General features: G+C 41.2%; 1 protein-coding gene across 1 annotated transcript in view; it reads right to left on the bottom strand.

Annotated features, from left to right (window-relative positions):
* Positions 1-11,425, bottom strand: part of LOC132835859 (riboflavin-binding protein-like) — a 54,781-nt gene extending 43,356 nt beyond the window's left edge. The window contains exons 1-3 of the mRNA XM_060854955.1: positions 11,393-11,425; positions 10,016-10,140; positions 793-947 (exon numbers count right to left, since the gene is read on the bottom strand). Of these exons, the coding sequence (XP_060710938.1) occupies positions 793-947; positions 10,016-10,140; positions 11,393-11,425 (313 nt within the window). The remainder of the gene's footprint in view (positions 1-792; positions 948-10,015; positions 10,141-11,392) is intronic.
* Positions 11,426-20,510: the final 9,085 nt, after the last annotated feature.

Genomic DNA, 20,510 nt, shown 5'->3' with positions numbered 1-20,510 from the left:
CTTTAACAAGCTAGATTTAAAGAAAAAGATCTAGTAGCACAGTGGGTAGCATAGAAGCTGAGTTCACATCCCACCCGAGGACACAATGGTCAAGAAGGTGTGTTCATAACACAGCCCAACAGGTGTACCATCAACCTGCAAATACTTCCAACACATGCAAGTGGTAAGAAGTTCCTGGCCAGTCGTATGATGGTAAGAAAACTGAAGCCTCTACCATCAGTATCTGCAGCATGCTTGTAGAAGTCCATGTTGCCGTAATAATTTGAACTCCTTGAAGCAGATCGGTTGGACAATTTGGATAGTTGGTCCAACCAGCTGACAGCCAGTAGCCCCAGATTGGTGTCAACAGCTTGGGATTTGATTCTTGCTCCTTGGGGTTTCAAGGCTTTGCAACCAGCCGGCTTCCCATACTGGTGATGGAAGGTATGGTGCTGTGATTGAGATCTGCCGTCGGGCAGACAGCTGAAGAAGAAAGTATTTCTATCTGGGAGGAAGACCAAAACTAGGAATTGTAAGTATAAGATAGTCAGGGATGAATATAGCATGGAGCAGGGTAAAACGCTCTGACCCAGGGAATCGTGAAAATGCGGCACTTTCTACCCTGGATAATGATTGAGGAAAATGGTATGGATGCATTTGAGGAAATGCTAAACAATGCAGAGAGAAGTATAATGTTTTAATGCTGGACTTAGACGATCAGTGAGAGAAGTGCATGTGCAACATAAACACTGATACAAACTATTTTGGCAAATTAGTCTGTTTCTATATTAAATGTAGCATGCAAACACTTACTCTTTGAATATAATGGACAGTCATGGAGATCTGGCTCAGGGCTCGGGGCAGCTTTGTGGCTTCCAGTTACTGGGCAGGTTGCTTCCAGGTGTCTAACAGTCCCACACAACAAAATAACAGCAATCAATGGCAGCATTTTGGCACTTGCGTTGACTCTGAAAAAAAACCCAGAAGAATGGAAAGTTAGGAATTTAAGAAAATATTTATAAAATTGCCCAACAACTCTCTTGATATCACTCTGATAGAAAGAGCATTAGATGGAAAGGTAAATGGGACAGTCTGGATGAAAGGTGTAAAATTACTCATCAAATATCAAAGCTGCAATCTTTCTTGTTGTGCTTTTTGGTGTTCTCCACTAGACCAGAAATGATCGAGTGTTCCCAATCCTACAGATTATAGAACAGAAGGAATTTTGCTCCCCACAGTGGATGACACATCACCTTGTGATAGATTCATCGTGTGCCTAATTAATTACAATTTGGCAGTAAAGAACTGTAAGGAACTGCAACACGATTTTTCAACCATGAAACTTTAACCTCCATGAATAAGGTGATTGGGAAATAAGAAAGATTTGCATTTATATAGCACCCTTCACCACCTCACAGTGCCCTATATGCTTTATGGCCAATAGAGCATTTTTGAAGCATGCACCTTATAAAAAATAATACACTGATTTGTACATAAATGAATAGCAAAATGGTAATAGCCAGATAATCAGTTTTAAAGTGATGTCAATGGGGGGATAGCTATCCTGCTGCTCTTTGGAACAGAACTAAGGAGATTCTGTTTTACGTATATCCGACATGGAGTTTGGAACTTTAATATTTCACCTAAAAGATGGCACCTGCAACTGTGCAACGTTCCGTCGTTGGAGTGTCAGCCTAGATTTTGTGCTGCAGTCTCTGGAATAGGATATGAACTTGTGATCTTCTAATTTAACTTAACAACTGAGCTTCCATGCATTCTCCCTGCTATTGAAACCCTGCCTTTTAGCTTAGCTCTACCACAAAACTGAAGTTTTCCAAGCAGTAACGAATAAATAAATATTCACTGGGCTGGTCCTATGAAACTGTAGGCACTCAACTCACTTCATTGTCAGCTAACTTTATAACAGTAGCTCGATGAGGAGCCTTTACTGAAGTAAAGAAAACGTCTGTAGACTGACATATTCCACTGAATAAAGAGTACATGATGCTTGTGGCATGTAAGTCATTCACAATTTTTCTTTGCAATACTATTCATCATCAAACTGTTTTGCAGGACTGAATCTCTGTAGCTGTCAAGAGTGTTGTTTTCAGTACAAAGAATAAACAAGTTAAGGGTTAGACACTGGCTTTATAATTTTGAGAACTTGGATTAGTATAAAAGGTCCAATCAGGCTCTGGAAGTCCTTTGTGGATTGGGATTGAGCTGTCTCAGTCCAATTCCAGGACCATAGCACAACGAACATGCACTGTTTCCCTAATGCTTTGTGGCAAAATGGGGGGGGCACTCTTCTGAATTGCAGCAGTACAGAGAGAGTTTCCTTCCGTAAATAACTGCATCATTCTGACCCAGGACTGACTGATGCTGCCACTGATGACTAGCCTGCAAGGTGCCCCAGTCCCCAGTGCTAAATCTCATCCTGGTCATTGTAAAGCTCACCTCAACAGATTTAGCAAAGGCCCACTTAGGTTAGACAAAAGCAGAAATTGTTGGAGAAACTCAGCTGGTCTGGGAGCATCTGTGGCAAGAAAGCAGAGTTAACATTTCCGATCCAGTGACCCTCCTTCAGAATCACTTCTTATGTTAATAGATCCATTTTCTTTACAAAAACAAAATGATTAATTCATGAACTGTGTTCAAGCATTTGGAGAGGAGGATTGCAAGTGTAAAATAGTTTGGAAGGCAAAGCATTGCATGACTAACGATGGTGTGAGCTCACTCCGATGTCTTGGAGCTTTGTGTTAATGCCATATACTGTTATGTGAAAGATAACAGATGATTCCCAGCTAATTATAAAACAGTAATCCAATTGAGAGGTTCACTGATGTCATAATTCACAAGACTGAAACTTGAGCAGTTTAGATTCAGTCAGTACCCAAGGATTAGATAATGGTCTTAACCCTTTGTAACACTGCCTGTCTGCTCTCCAGCCCTAGATCATTTACTGTCAAAGCACTCATCTACGCTTTTATCTTCTTTAAATTTAACTATTTCAATTTGCTCCATTCACCCTTCATATCAAGCTGTTTCCAAAATCTGCTGACCCTATCCTAATTCTCTCAGAGCCTCCTTTACATTTCACATATTCTCACTGGCCTTCACAGGCTCCCATTTTTAAAATACTCATCCTCGTTTCCAAATTGCTTTGTCCCCTCCCTATCTTTACATTGTTACCCTCTTGACCTCTGCACCACTCCAAGACTGACCATTAGAAAATTAGGAATTTGGATCTCCCCCATTGTGCACCACCATATCTTCGGCTGCCTAATCCCTGAACTTTGAAATTCCCTCCTTTAAGGTGGTCATTAAATCCTATCTCCTGGAACATGCGACTAGAAACTCGGTTGAATATTTCCATGTGGGTTGATATCGGATTTTATTTGATAATACTACATGCAAAATATTTTTAGATGTTTTACTGTATTAATGATGTTATATAAATTCAAGTCTTTGTTGTGATGCTCTCATCCAGTCTGGGGACCCAGATGGTAGCTGTAACCATACTTTTATGCTAGTCTGCTTTTATAGAGTAAAATTAAATCAGCAGAGATTGACTTTATTCATCTAGAGACATTATGTACTTTATGTATTTCCAATATCTTAGTTTCAGGTTGTCTAAAGGATTTTTAAAAAATAAATTGCTCATTCGTGGAATGTGGGTGTTCAGGCCAGCATTTATTACTTTTCACTAATTTCCCCTTGAGATGCTGAACCACCTTTTGAAAAGCAAAAATGTAGCTCACTTGGTCACTTCAAAAGGCAGCTACAAGTCAAACAAATTAGAATCATAGAGTCATAGAGATGTACAGCACGGAAACAGACCCTTCGGTCCAACCCATCCATGCCGACCAGACATCCCAAACCAACCTAGTGCCATTTGCCAACACTTGGCCCATATCCCTCCAAACCCCTTCCTATTCATATACCCATCCAGGTGCCTTTTAAATGTTGCAATTGTACCAGCCTCCACCGCTTCTTCTGGCAGTTCATTCCATACACATACCACCATGGCATGTGTCTAGAGTCAGGTGTATGCCAGGCCAGGGAAGGGTGGCGGATTTCCTTCTCACTAGATTATTAGCAAACCAAATAAGCTTTTACAACAATAGATGTTGATATAATTACCACTACTACTGCAACTAGCTTTCAATTCCAGTTTACAGTCATTTAACTCAAAATTTTATCCATGATATGGAGATGCCGAAGTTGGACTGGGATGGGCAAGGTCAAAAATTGAACAGGGCCTGTTTCCACACTGTAAGTAATCTAATAATTAACCAGGTTATAGTTCAAGAAGTTTATTTGAAATTGCAAGCTTTTGGAGCTTAGCTGAGGAAGGAGCTGAGCTCCGATAGCTTGCAATTTCAAATTAACCTTTGGACTATAACTCTGTGTCATTTAATTAAATTCCATCAGTTTCCAGAGCAGAATTTGCACCTGTATCCCTACAGCATTAACCTGAACTGATGAATTACTGAGCCCATTGATATTAAAACTGCACCAACATCTGCCCTTAAATATTAGTGGCTGTCTTGCACTACCATCCAAGATGAATGGGTCTTGTGCTTGGGACATCATTCAACTGAAAGCTGGGCTTGAATGCGATTTCCCACCAATTTGCAAAAACTCACACACTGAATTCACACATGAAAAATGATTACGTGAATGAGCTATCAAAATAGGTATTAGCACATATGGAATCTGAATTGATATCTTCACAATAGGAAGAGGCATAGACCACACAATGAAACAGACCTTAGGACTTCCCAAAACCAACAAAGGACTTTTGAAGTGAAGTCACTATTGTAATATAGTAAGGTGGCAGCTCCACAAAAAGTAGTGTGTGTTCATGACCAGATAATCTGTTTTAGTGATGTTGGTCATGTGACAAATGTTGGCCTGGACACTGGGGATTATGCTCCAACTCTTCTTCAATTGGCTAGTTTCACTGTCACCATCAATGATACTAACTTTATATTCAAGATTTGAATTTGAATTTCCACAGCTACCATGGTGACCTTTGAGTTCATGGTCACAAAGTGTTCATCTAAACATCTAAATTATTAGGCTTTTAACATATCAAGTATCTAAAATAATCAAAGTCCAGTTTTTCAAAACTTGTTTCAAATCTGAAATGGGCAATAGCCATTTCAGAAAGTAAATATGATACTGGGGGAGAAAATATTTGGCAATATGAAACATTAAAAAGGAGCATTAAAAATCATACAAATGTATGAACAAGGAACAAGAATAGACCATTTGGCCTTTGTACCTGTTCTGCTCCTGTGTCAATTCATGGCTGATCTAATTTTAACCTCAACTCTTCATTCCTGCATGTCCCTGACAATCTTTCATTCTCTCTGAAGGCAGGAATCTATCTAAATATTTTGAATGGCAGAAGGAAAGATTTTGCATCCATTGCCATTTGAAGAAGGAAATTCCAAAGACTCTCATCCTTCAGAGAAAAATAAGTTTCCTCACCCTGTTCTTAAGTGGATGATCTCTTATTTTTAAATTATGACCCCTAGTATTAGATTCTCTCACAAGAGGAACCACCCTTTTGAATTTTGGATGTAAAGGTCATTCAGCCCTTCTATCCTTCTGATATTCATTTAGGCGATAACTGATCTGTAGGTTGGCTCATCTGCCTGCCTTAGTTTCATAACACTTGCCTGGCAGAAATCGATCAATCATAGTGTATAAACTTTCAATTGATGTTCCGTCTCAACAAGATTTTGTGGGAGAGAGTTTCAGATTTCGACTACCCTTCTTGACATCATCCCTTGAATGACTAAACTAAAAACAAATTTAAACAATGGAGTTTTAAGTTGCAGGTAACCATTTTTCTTTACAGCAGTATTTACATCAGAGATGGGCCGTACAAAGTCTGTGCTTCACATGCACCTCTTCCTATCTTCATCCCACCCTTTTACCTCTGCACATACTTACCTAACTTTTCTTAATGTAATCATACCATGCCTTTTAACCATTCTCTGTTGTGGCAGGTTCCATATTCCAATCACTCTTTGTGCGATGATACTTCATCTGAATACTCTACTGTATTTATTATTGATATTGCTTTCTTTAATAAAATTGACACTTGGTTTAGGATTCATACAAGTGGAGCAATCTTCTGTTAGAAGATTGCGGCCTAAGGCATATGGCAGGTCAGTCATCGAGGGAGGAAATATTGCCTCCTACAGATGGATGTTACAGTAAAATGCCATCTCCATATCTAGATGATTCAGGCATTTGCCATTATTTCAGGAAATGCAGGAACTCCTCGTATTCCCCATCAATGCTTCCTGCTTGCAGCAGTACCAAAGCAAACTAATTGGCCATACATGGTAACACTGACTCTGCAATACTGCTATGTTGGCTTATAGAACAATGACTGCCAATCTTTGAAGCTAATCCGCACAAAAGGTACTACTTGAGTATTTGATTTAATACTTATGGATTGGTATGATGTAAAATTGGTGCTTGAATCTGGCCGCAACACGCATTTATTTCTACATTGCCACGGAGAAAGGTGAAACTAATCAAACTTCAGTCTCTTGCGAGACCTCAGGTTAGACTTACCATGTAACTCAGAAGTAATTTACTAGCTATTAAGTATCATGTATTAAACCTATAATGTTTAACAATACCAAAGATATCTCTGCCAAGGACTTAATGTGGGCATCCTTCCCCACTTGGCATCAGTAGCTCAGTTTAATACTAATAAGAAGGATTTGTGGCAGTGAACCCATCAAGGCACCTGAGTTGGTCTTATGAACATGTGCTCAACATATACCATGTTTGTTCTATGGATGTCAATGCAATGATCAGATGACGTGTTCATGATATTCTTTGAGGGACAAATATTGACCAATACACCAGACAGACCCTTCTTTCAACAATGCTAGGGGTTCATTTACATCTACCTGAGGGGGCAGACAGGCTTTGGTTGAACATCTCAACCAAAATGCTAACTGTGACCATGCAGAATTCCCTCAGTACCTGGGACAATGAGCGTGGTCATGGAGGTGGGGGGGGAAGAGAAGAGCAGGGGACAAGAACCACCCAACTGAAAAGAGATATAATGCAATGGCATTACCCACCATATCACATGCAAGAATAAAGTGAACTCAACAGCTCAATGTCTCTTTAACAGGTTAGGCCCCTTTAAAAGGTGCTGATTAATCATATCATATCCAACACATTTGGAAATTTATGACAATAACACATGACAAAAATGTGTAAAGTTTTGGTGACTGACGAAAAGGGTCAATATATTAACAGTAGGAAAGTGGAACTGGGACCGAGACAAGAACAGCCATGATCTTATTGACAGGGGCAAGTTTGAGGAGCCAAATGTGCTGCTCCTATTTCTTATGACCTTCCTCCCACGGACAACAGACTGCAGTGAACATTTTGCAGCATGCTTTGTTTATTTATTGTTTTGAATCTTTGCGTTTCACAGAGATTTTATTTTTCTTAAGTGCTAAGGTTTAGAGGGGTGATCTTGGTGGGGCTGTGTGATGGTTTGCGCCTGTTATATCATGATACAACGTGTTCCAAATGACAGGACTTCTTGGAATATCGACAGGACAGAGACCTCACCTTCTACCTTGTCTGCTTTTCATCTGGTTGTGAGACTGGAAATTTAGGCAGGCTGCAGAATGAACTGCCATCCATTGATGCTCAACATTCTAAAAAGGCCACCTGGTTCCTGACATTTTTCACCTGGAGCGCTAAAATGCCCTTTCACAATCCCAGAGTTGTGATATCATTCGGCCAAACTAATACTTTTGTGACATCTATCTTTCTGCTACTTTGACAATGTATTCTCCTGCTGTTTGATGGGTGTCCAGAATTAATAAAGACTCATTTGCAGACCATGGTGATGTTGTTCCATGTTGTGACATTGAGCCTAGTGTTAATTCATGGAACATAGAATCCTACAGAGCAGACAGAGGCCATTCGGCCCATTGAGTCTGCACCAACTCTCTGAAAAGCATCTCACCTACGCTCATCCTATCTCTGCAACTCCATGTTTACCATGGCTAGTTCACCTACCCTGGACACTCTGGGGCAATTTAGGAAGGCCAATCCACCTAACCTACACATCTTTGCACATTCCCTTAACTGTTGGCTAATGTTGTACATAAAGTTAGTATTGCAGGGATGGATAGACGGCTTAGCATTGGTGCTCACTTGTCCTGAATACTTGTCTCTGTCCTCAAACAGTAAAATCACTGGATGACAGTGATTTGGGTCTATCCAAGACAGTTTCTCCAAATCTAAGGTGAGCTTTCCAATTGTGGTGTCAGTGGGTTCATTAATATCTGTCATAATTTGACCCAAATTAATTTCACACCAATGTTTATATATTCTTCTCCACAATAAATCTCACAGTTTACGAAAGAAGGTACAATATTCTCTTCAGATAAAAAAGGGGACAAAAGGCTTCTGAGACCAAAGATCTCAAATGACAGAAAAGTCTCCTAGCAGTGCACAAATGTTAAACAGCGTCTGTGAAGGTTGAGCCCTCTGCAGTGAAGAGCAAAACTTGTAAAATACACCTTAATGCTGAATGATTGCGACCTTTTTTTGATGAGCTGGGTGGGCAGCCCAGGAGGTCAGGGGGACACAGCCTGCGGCTGTCACACGGAGTTGAGCTGGGGGTCAGACTTTTAAAAATGCTTCAGTAACCATTCGTTGGAAAAGAATAATAGAATTCCTACAGTGTGGAAGCAGGCCGTTCCGCCCATCGAGTCAACTCCCGACCCTCCGAAGAGCATCCTCTCTCTCCATCTCCCCTATCCCTGCATTTCCCATGGCTAACCCACTTTAACCTGCACAGCCGAGGTCACGGCTGGGGCAGTTTAGAGATTCGAAAAGATTTAACCAACAAAAAAAAAGGAGCAGGCCAGAAGCTCAAAGTCATTCGATAATACCACAGATTTGTTCACCGCTAATATCCCGGCTTTTAATAACACCTTTTGGTGGGTCCGTCATTAGCCCCTGCCTGAGACGGTCTGCTTCCACCGTGACTTTACTGAGTGTGTGTCCCGCTTAGATCTGAAAGCAGGGGTGAGACAATAACCATCCCACTGACAATCCCCCGGATCCCACACTCCAGATGGTTTATCTTTCTCTAAAACTGTTCATCCAATTTAAAAAAAAAGATATTTCTAAGAGTGCTTATTTTGCTTTTAACAATGTGTTTCATGAATAATTTTTTAGTGCCAAATTGTATTGAATTTGGGAGCACTGTTGAAGTCAGAATTCTGATCTGAACAACATTTCTCGCTCTAACATCGGACTCTTTTTTTTAATTTTAAATGGATCGTGCTGTTTGTTGTTGCCCCCCTTAGACTGATATTCAACCCTGCTCCCGGTTACTGGTGATCGCAATGACCTCACACCGAAATCATTTGTTTTAATCCTCGCTCTTATTAAGCCGAATTAATAGAGGTCCCGTCTCCTCCCGCCCTGAACGCTTCAATTCCAGGACATCCACTCCGCGTGAATTTCATGTCATTCAGTTTAACATCAGACCCCCCCCCCCCCCCCCCCCAACAACAAAAAAAATCCGCATATCCATTTGTGCTGGTCTGGGTTGGAGATTAACCATCACTGTTCACTGACTGCAAGGTTAGCTAGAGGCTTGACGCAATTTTTAAAAAATCGATTCCAATTCATTGCCTTCCCCTCCCAAAACAAAATCCGGACAGCGAAGCAAAACACTTTCCTAATTTTTAACAATTTAAACCGCACGTTAAATATTTTTTTGAGAGGGGGGTGAGAGAGAGGGGGATAAAGCGACAGACCGTCCCAAGAGTTCACCCGTTCACTATTAATTAAAACATGACCAACATGCAGACGCGGTACTCACTCCAGCGGCGAGATGAGGGGTCGAGCCCGGGTTTTACCCACGTCAGAAATATTTCAGACAAAAAAAAAGATTTCAAAACAAAAACCAATTGTAACCCACTGGCTAAATTATCGCCCGGTTGTGAAAACGCGGTACCTGCGAATCACAGCCGCTTTCCCAGGTGTTGGGTCTCTGTCCGACTTGCGGTGGGGAGGACACTGGAAGATGATCTCTGGCTCAACTCGGACTGGGTGTGCGTCTGTCAGTTCACGGGAAGCACTCTATCTAGTCTTAGCCTCTCCCGCCAGCATCTCTCGCTGCCTGCTCTCACTACCACAGTGATGCATCAGGGGCTGAGGGAGGAGCTGAGAGGCATCTGCTAAACCCAACCTCCCCCACCCCGATCGAAAAGAGAGAGAGAGAAAAAAATCACATTATTATAACGCAATGAACGGTGGGAAATCAAATGAGCTTTATAAAATATATTTTAAAAAGAACCGTGATCTCAGCTAAAGGACGTGAGTAGTTTTGAGATTGAGGGCTATCTCTGTAGTTTTTCCTTCACAGCACCTTCGACAGTGCAGCACCCCCTCAGTCCAGCACCGGAGTCTGAACTCAGTCTTCAGTCTTCTCGAATCCAGAACCTTGGGATAGGGAGGTAAGAGCGAGTGAGCCACCCCTGATGTGGGCAAGTCTCACACAAGTCAACACTGGCCCCAGACTGTAATTTACAATGTTGCAACCCTTATTGACACAAGTAGTTAAAACAAAAGTATAAATCATTATATTGAGTAGAGAGCAGATGGGAAGGATAGGGGTTGGGCTGCACTCCTGATGTTCTCTCTGCTGTTCTCATGCTTTGAGTGGGGTTGCAAATAGAGTCATAGAGATGTATAGCATGGAAACAGACTCTTCGGTCCAACCCGTCCAAACCTTTCTATTCATAAACCCATCCAAATGCCTTTTAAATGTTGCAATTGTATTAGCCTCCACCACTTCCTCTGCCAGCTCATTCCATGCACGTTCCACCCTCTGTGTGAAAAAGTTGCCCCTTAGGTCTCTTTTATATCTTTCCCCTCTCGCCCTAAACCTATGCCCTCAAGTTCTGGACTCCCTGACCCCAGGGAAAAGACTTTGTCTATTTATCCTATCCATGCCCCCTCATGATTTTGTAAACCCCTATAAGTTCACCCCTCAACCTCCGACGCTCCTGGGAAAACAGCCCCAACCGGTTCAGCCGAGTTTAGGATTGGGTGACAAACAAAAGCTGGCCATTCAGGTGAGACTGAGCAGGTCGGTGGATGGGTTGGTCATCTAGCATGTTTTCAAATCTCCTCCTCCTTTCCCAACCTCCGTGTCTTCCTCCAATCTGTATTCTCAAATCTCCTATTGTGAAGGAGGGTCACCAGACCTGAAATGCTAAACTTGCTTTTTCTCCACAGATGCTGCCACACCTGCTGATTTTCTCTTGCAATTTGTTTTTGGTTCTGATTTTCAACATCTGCAATTCTTTGGGGGTTTTTTGTCTCAAACCTTGCTCTCTTCCAATTCTGGTTTCTTACACATCTTCTGATTTTCTACACGGCACTGTTGATGGCTGCAGCATCCTGGTCCCTGAACTCTGGAATTCTCTCAAATACCTCTCCACGTTTCCCTTTTCCTTAAAGCTGCTTCGTAAAACTGATTACTTCAACTAAGTGTTTGGCCAATTGTCCTAAAATGTAGCTCTGTGTATCAACTAAGTGAAGACAGAAACAGAGTTAAGATTACTTAGATTAGATTACTTACAGTGTGGAAACAGGCCCTTCGGCTCTACAAGTCCACACTGACCCACCGAAGCACAACCCACCCATACCCCTACATTTACCCCTTACCTAACATTACGGGCAATTTAGCATGGCCAATTCACCTGACCCGCACATCTTTGGACTGTGGGAGGAAACCGGAGCACCCGGAGGAAACCCACGCAGACATGGGGAGAATGTGCAAACACCACACAGTCAGTCGCCTAAGTCGGGAATTGAACCTGGGTCTCAGGCGCTGTGAGGCAGCAGTGCTAACCACTATGCCACCGTGCCGCCCATTAACTTCTTGTGCCCATTACAACTCTTCTTCAGAACTTCAATTCTGAAGCACAGTTATACTGGACTCAAAATATTAACTTTGTCTATCTGTCTATGGATGCTGCTGGGTTTCTCCAGCATTGTCTATGTTAGTTTCAGATTTCCAGCATCCACAATATTTTACTATTATTGAAGTATCAAACCTTGTTTTGACACCCAAGACACCCACCATCCTGACTTGGAAATATATTACCGTCCCTTCAGTATTGGTGGGCCAAAATCTCGTAACTCCCACCTGAAGAGCATTGTGAGTCTATCTACACTAATTGGACTGCAGTGGTTCAAGGTGACAGCTCATCACTGCCTTCTCAAGGGCAACTAATGATGGGCAATAAACCTTGGCCTAAAAGTTGATGCTCATATCCCCTGAAGGAATTTTTAAAAAGTTAATCTCTGCAACACAGCCAACAAAACGTGATCTATCAAACCCAAAATTTGACTACAATAATGGACTTTGCCACAGCAATCAGAGCAAGATAACCTAATGTACATTACAAGAGTGAAATTAAAGTCACATTGAACCACATTGTTGGAACTGATGGTATAAATTTCAGATAGAGTTTTATTTTGATCCATTGCTGGGATGCAAAACCTGATAGTACTGCAGTCAGTATCACATAATTCCATTTAACATTCCATCTTGTTCATCCAAGGCTGTAAAGACATCATCGTAACCAGTCCTCATTGCTTTCCCTGTATTAAACTGAAGGCTTGTGATATCTATTCCATCTCATGTCACATTCTCCTGACTAAAAACTGTGGAATTCTTTTCATCCTGAGTTTTCCCTGTATATGATTTACCCTGCCTTCTCTTCCACTCTTGTCAATCTAATTTGTGTCCTCTGTTATACATGGAACTCAGCACAGAAATTAGCCTTTTGTTCAGTTGGTTTGTAGGTTTGCTTCTTTTTCTGTAAATCTTAACAATATGCTGGAGTTATGCAATATGATCACAGAATTTACAGCAGCTATGGGTGGCACGGTGGCACAGTGGTTAGCACTGCTGCCTCACAGCGCCAGAGACCTGGGTTCAATTCCCGACTCAGGCGACTGACTGTGTGGAGTTTGCACATTCTCCCAGTGTCTGCGTGGGTTTCCTCCGGGTGCTCCGGTTTCCTCCCACAGTCCAAAGATGTGAGGGTCAGGTGAATTGGCCATGCTAAATTGCCTGTAGTGTTAGGTAAGGGGTAAATGTATGGGTGGGTTACACTTCGGCGGGTTGGTGAGGACTTGTTGGGCCGAAGGGCCTGTTTCTACACTGTAAGTAATCTAATCTAAGTAATCTGTAGAGAGATTTATTGGCCTGTTAAGTCTGCCAGGACTGGTTTTTCAATCAGAATTTCCTCCTCTAATTCCATTTCCCCACATCATTTTATATACGGCATTTTCTGCTATGTACCAATGGAAATGTTACATCCCTGGCCTCAATACACAGCCACAGAGAAGCATTCCATATTCCAGTAACTCCGGGAAACCCACCCTCTTCCAGTTAACTGAGATATTATCAGAACATCAATTTTGCAACATTGCTCTGATTATATTTTCTATAAACAGACACAGCTCCAGCTGAATTCAATTGTGCATTCTTCTGGTAAAAAAAATTTCTTTTGATTTTATAAATCCTGTACCAGAAATCACTGTACTCACCTGTCTACTCAAAAAGATAATAAATGCCACATTACCAGTCTGAATTATTCAGGCCAATCTAATAGTCAGATTTATTTCAACATAAGATAATTACATGAAACAGCAATTAGATAACGTGCGATATTAATGGCACCAATTTTGAGTCAACTCACTAAACATAAAAAATGTCTTGCTCAGCATGTATTTTATTACATGGTCTGATAATCTCATTGTGAGATTATCTACAATAAAATGTCTCATTGGCAATCAGTTCTAATGAACATCAGCCTTGAATATGACTTCCTAAATCCAAACATTTACCATCTTTGTTGCTTTCATTATTGTTGCTAATAACAGTCAGTTCACACATCGATTTTCTCACAAGATCTCCCCATGGTGCTTTCTGAGCCCCCATTGCTTGTCTGTTCATTACTACTCTCCTAATCAAACCGTCCCTTTACCTGAGTTTTAATCATCGACTTGGTCTTTTCACACAAATTTCCAACATTGTGTGGTTTGCAGCCATTCCGTGTGAATAAATTGCTGGCTATTGTGCATATACATTGTGTGAATGTGCATATTTTAAGTGAATTATCACAGGACACACCTTTCTTCAAGGGAATAAGTGAAAAGATGCTTTCAGTCAAAGCTGTTATGTTGTCACCTTCTGCTGGCAAGTGGTGTGAGGCAATGAAAAGGAATTGGAAATAGCAAAGGTACATTGAAAACAAAAACACTGAGAACAATGCTGAGGGCAATTGGATTATGTAGCAGCTCCGCACTGTCCCTTCGCTTCAAGAAACTGTACTTGAATGAAGACTGAGTGAATAAATGCAAGTTTCCTCTGCTTGTGTCCCATGTGAAATGAGCTCTCAGTCAAACCTTGTGCACAGCACTAAAATATCTTTATTAAACTGACAATCTCACTCAGATTTATTGGGATTGCTGTTGGGGGGAATAGCAGCTTGGAAAGTGTGTTTTATATTTTACAATGAACATTTTTCCAGATAAATTTGAAGATAGGGTGAATGTAAAATACAGACTAACAACTCTCCCTGTGCAATCTTCCAGGTAATATCATATTGATTACAATTTCTTGATTTTCTCTGCCATAGAGAATTGTATCTAACAACACAAATAATTGCCTTCTTAGATAAGATAAATTCATGTGCATAAGATTAATAACCTAATGCTCAATAACTCCCTGCAGTGTATCTCACTGCCCTATGTTTCATTGGGATAGAGAAAAGCTACCCTTTGTGACGCTGGAAAGCATCCTGTGCCATCAGATGTGCAGTCCTTTGAATGAAACATGAAACTGAATCCCTGTCTACTTGGCATTAATCTTTGAAGAAGAGCAGAACAGTTTTCCCTAGTGCCTGGATAACATTTTCCTCTTGACCATTTGGGCCACAGTGATTCAAGAACATGTATCATCATCAACGAACAAGGGCAAGAAGGAATTAGCAACCATCACTACAACTAATTGTCTGGTCATATCACGCTGCTGCTTGTGGAAGCCACCATGTTTCCCGCCTGACAAGAGCAACTGCACCTCAAAACTCCTCAGTGGTTGTAAAGCACTTTGAGATGTATTGAGGTTGTGAATGCATGATCTCAATTTGTTTTTCTATCAGGAAGTTATAAATTTACAAATTCTATAAGTATTAGTGTCTACTTTGCTAGCTCATTCATTTAGTTATTTTTCACCCATGAAATCAGACGTTCAGTTTTAATAAATTGTTGATGCCCCAGGCACAATGTCGACAAATCCAACTCGGGGAAGGGCGTGGTGGCAGTGCAAGATGGGTTAATACTTAAGGGGAAATTGTGTTGTCGTGATAATGTCAATGGACTAGAAATCTGAGCTAATATTTATTGCCAATTTCTTCTTGCCCTTGTTGTTAGATGATGATACATGTTCTTGAACTATTGTGGTGCAAATGGTGGAGCCACACCCACAGAGTTTATTTGACTTTTCTGCACAATTAAGTGGTTTACCAGGATCGTTTTGAGGGTAGTTAAGAGTCAACCACATCACTGTGGGTCAGGAGTCACATGTTGCTCAGACTAGGAATGGACAGTAGATTTCCTTTCCTGAAGAACTTTAGTGCACCAGACAGGTTATTAAAGACCACTTACTAGTTTTATAACTATCAATAGTGAGATTAATTTATCAAATTTATTGATGAATTTAATTTAATTTTTCCCAACTTCTCTGAGGATATGGGTTTAAGTTGCATCATGATGGCTGAGGAATCAAATTTAATGAACAAATCTGGAATATAAAGCTAGTCTCAGTGATGGCGACTTGAAACAATCATTATTTGCTGTAAAACCCCTTTTATTTCATTAATTAGATTAGATTACTTACTTACAGTACGGAAACAGGCCCTTCGGTCCAACAAGTCCACACTGACCCGCCGAAGCGCAACCCACCCAGACCCATTCCCCTACATTTACCCCATCACCTAACACTACGGGCAATTTAGCATGGCCAATTCACCTAGCCTGCACATCTTTGGACTGTGGGAGGAAACCGGAGCACCTGGAGGAAACCCACGCAGACACAGGGAGAACGTGCAAACTCTACACAGTCAGTCGCCTGAGGCGGTAATTGAACCCGGGTCTTTGGCGCTGTGAGGCAGCAGTGCTAACCACTGTGCCACCGTGCCACCCCCAATATTCTTCAGCAAAGAAAGTCTGCCAGCCTTATCTAATCTAGTCTGTATGTGACTCCCGATCTACAGTGACGTGGTTGTCTCTTAACTACTCTCCAGTATGATGAAAGTGAGGTCTGCAGATGTTGGAGATCAGAGCTGAAAATGTGTTGCTGGAAAAGCGCAGCAGATCAGGCAGCATCCAAAGAGCAGGAGAATCGACGTTTCGGGCCTGACCCCTTCTTCAGGAATCCTGAAGAAGGGCTCATACCCGAAATGTCGATTCTCCTGCTCCTTGGATGCTGCCTGACCTGCTGCGCTTTTCCAGCAACACATTTTCTACTCTCCAGTATGGTCAAGCAAGCCATTCAGTGCATGTACACTTAGGGCTGGGCAACAGATGCTGGCCTTGTCAGTGACACCCACAACCCATGAATAGAAAAGAGATCAAAGGCTTTAAAGCACAGCATCGAATATTCAATTCCGTTGTCTGCTGTCTCCGTGTTGAACCTTGGCTTCATACATTTACCTCACCACCTTCCCCACCCGGATCCACTGTAAAAGTTATTTCTATAATGAGTTTTCATTACCTGATTTCTCCTCCTTGCTCTGTAAACATATTTGACTGCCCATTATTTCATTTTAATGCCCAAGTGGTTTGGAGCTATACAATAAAACAAGGCATTGCACTGCAGTAGAGTTCTCTTCTCCCTGGATAAACATGTTTCTGGAGTGATGGGAGGCAATGTTACTGCAATAGTAATCCAATGGCCTGGGTAAATGTTCTGGAGACACCAGTCCAAACTCTAGCATGGCGGCTGGAGGACTTCATTCCAGACTTATTGATAAATAGAATTTTATAAAGGTAATCTCTGTAATGATAGTCATAAAACTGGTGAATAGTCACTTAGAATCCCATCTGCTTCTTTAATGACCTTTCAGAAGGGATATCTAGCGTCCTTATCTGGTTTGGCTTGCATCTGACTCCAGACTCAGAGCAATGCGGTTGACACTTAACTGCCCTCTGAAATTGTTGAGCGAGCCACTTAATTGTATCAAACTGCAGAAAGTTTGAATAACTCCTATGGGTGTGTCTACATCACATGTATCACAGTGGTTCAAGAAGATGTGTCGACATCATCATTACCAACCAACAAAGCCAAACCGAAATTAGTAACAAATATTGTCTATGCCAGTGAATACAATGAAGAATTTAAAGCTAACAACATTTACCAAATCCGTGTTGGGAAGAACACTTGGATGCACAATGGCCAAGTACACCAGTCTTATTACTTGCCTTGACTGGGATCAGCTCATGCAAGACCAACCCTGGGCCAACACTTGCTATTTATTGGTCTTTTCAACACAGCTTTCAGAGCACTGGAAGAGGCTGCTGTATGTGACAACAGAATGAAAACCCCAGAGCATCAAACTTGGGGCACAATGTCCATCACATTGATGTCTTCGAAATAAAAACATGTTCTTTTTAGAAAACTACTTTGGAATTAATTATCTCTGAGAGACTGCCTGGCAGGGATAGAGAAGCAGCTTCTAAATCCTCTGTATGGCTGGCCGAAGAGTGACATGAATGGTAGCCATGGAGATGTCGTGAGAGATCATCACGTATGTGGCTCGGTGGAGGACAACTCCAACTTCTTGCAAAATGAATGTAAAAAAGATTCAACTTGAACACATCAGATGAAACTATTGGCAGAAATGTCACAGCACCCTCTGTTTCCTCAGAAAGCACAGTGTCATCAAAAAACTAAAAGATACTCAGCACATTAAAGCTCCCATTGTTTTTCAATGAGAATCATGCTAACCTTGCAGATTAAGTTGGAAACTTTTGTTTGTTGAAAAGACAAATATGACAACATTTTTCCCTCTGATGGTTCATTACTGCTTTGCGTAGATACAATGTTTTCAAAATGATTAGATTATTTCTGTAAGATTCATACCAACAAAAGCAATATTTGACCTTTAAAGCTAACACTGTTTTCTTGTCAGCATGCTTTTCTATATCTCACTCTCTCTCTCTCTCCCCCTCTCTCTCTCTCCCTCTATCTGCACCCCTGCTCCCCACCTTTTCTCTGATCTTTGCCTTTGGCACAAGAGTATAGGAACTTCACTGTTTTCTAGTGTCTCTCTCAGCCTTATTCCATAAGCAGCTAGGCAAAGCATTTGAAATGTTCGAAAGTTTAAGCTTCATCCGTGACACATCTGGTGGGATTGTTCTTTTCTTTCTCCGAAAGGATTCCAAGAAAAAATAAAGTGTTACTTAATTAATTTATGCCAATAATTAATACATGCCTATAATACATAAATGAAAACAGGTATTAGATAATTAACTACAATCAGAGTGTTCTTTCTGAGAAAAGGGGGCCAGAGAGGATTATTTTTTCAGTTATTCTCCCTTAAATTAATCTGGGTTTATATCTGCATGTTCATCTCCCAGTGAATCTCATGGATTTGAGATGGGGTGGACTGCATATTGTGATGCAAAAGGCAGCATATAGTTGTGTGGGACTGACTTGATGGATGAACTAACATTTTTCTTTGTCTGTCCGACATTGACTTTGTATTGATTGATCTCACCTAATCACCTCTCACCATGTCTACAAATTCCATCTCTATCTCCAAATGCATTCAATGACTTATTGAATTCATGCTCCTCAATGCAAGTCTTTCTTCTAGTACATCTCATTCTGTAAATTACTGTTCTCTTTTACTGCCAACTTCCCAACTGGAAGACTTGCCTCCCAACTGAAATACAAGCAGCAGTAGTAGTGGGGCTGAATGGCATCTTTCTGTCCTGTACTGTCTATGCTGTCCCACAATTTCCAATGTCTCTTTTAGGATCCTTGTATCAACTACTTATCCAATCTATTGTTAAATGCTGACTGCTTCAGTTGTTATGTCTTAGTTAGTTAGATCACGTGGGATCCAGGGAGAGTTAGTCAATTGTTTAAAACATTGGCTTGATGGTAGGAGAGGGTGTTGGTAGAGAGTTGTTTTCGGACTGGTGGCCTGTGACCAGTGGTGTTCCGCGGGAATGAGTGCTGGGTCCACTGTTGTTGTTATTAATGTAAGCAATTGGATGAGAATATAGAAGGCATGGTTGGTAAATTTGCAGACAATACCAAAATTGATGGTATAGTGGACAGTGAAAAAGGTTATCTAAGAATACAACAGGAGCTTGATTAGCTGGGTCCATGGGCTGAAGAGTGGTAGGTGGAGTTTATTTTAGAGAAATGTGAGGTGTTTCATTTTGGTAAGGCAAACCAGGGCAAGACTTATACAGCTAATGGTAAGTCAAACAGAGTATTGTCAAACAGAGAGACCTACAGGTTCAAGTACATAGTTGCTTGAAAGTGTGTCCCTGGTAGACAGGCTTTGAAGAAAATGTTTGGCATGCTTACCTTCATTGGTCAGACCATCGGGTATAGGAGTTAGGACATTATGTTGTAGCTTTACAGGGCAAGTGAGGCCACTTTAAGAGTACTGTGTACAGTTCTGGTCATCCTGCTATAGGAAGGGTTTTATTACATTGAAAAGTGTGCAGGAAAGATTTGGAAGAATGTCACCAGGACTACAGGGTTTGAGTTATAAGAAAAAGTTGGATAAGCTGGGACTACCTCCTGGAGCATAGGAGGTTGAAGGATGTCCTTATAGAGGTTGATAAAATATGAGGGGCATAGATAAGGTTGAAAACAAAGGACTTTTCTCGAGGGTGGGGGAGATCAAAACTGGAGGGCATAGGTTGAGCTGAGAGGTGAAAGATTTAAGAGGGACCTGACAAGCAACATTTTCAAACAGCGGGTGATGCATAAATGGAGTGAATGTCCAGAGGAAGTGGTAGATGCAGATACTGATACAACATTTAAAAGACATTTGGACAGTTACAGGAATAGGAAAGATTTAGAGGGTCATGGGCCAAATGCAGGAAAATAGGGCTAGTTTAGTTTGGGAAACCTGGTTGGTATGCATGAGATGGACTGAAGGCTCTGTTTCCATGCTGGTTGACTCTATGACTCTATGACTCTGACAGGCAGTGTATCATTTAGCCTCATATCCCTGTGCCATTGTGAGCTCTTAGTTAAACTTTTACCCTGATAACCTTTAAAACTTCAACGAGATTATTTTTACAAAGGAAGGATGACCAACTCCCTTAATTCTCTCTTTTAAAATTATAACATGTAGAACATGCTATCATAAGGAGTGATTGAGGTGAAAGACTCAAAT

This window comes from Hemiscyllium ocellatum, chromosome 45 (genome assembly GCF_020745735.1).
Source record: "Hemiscyllium ocellatum isolate sHemOce1 chromosome 45, sHemOce1.pat.X.cur, whole genome shotgun sequence".
Taxonomy (NCBI): Eukaryota; Metazoa; Chordata; class Chondrichthyes; order Orectolobiformes; family Hemiscylliidae; genus Hemiscyllium; species Hemiscyllium ocellatum.
This window is presented reverse-complemented; position numbering and strand designations above follow the sequence as displayed.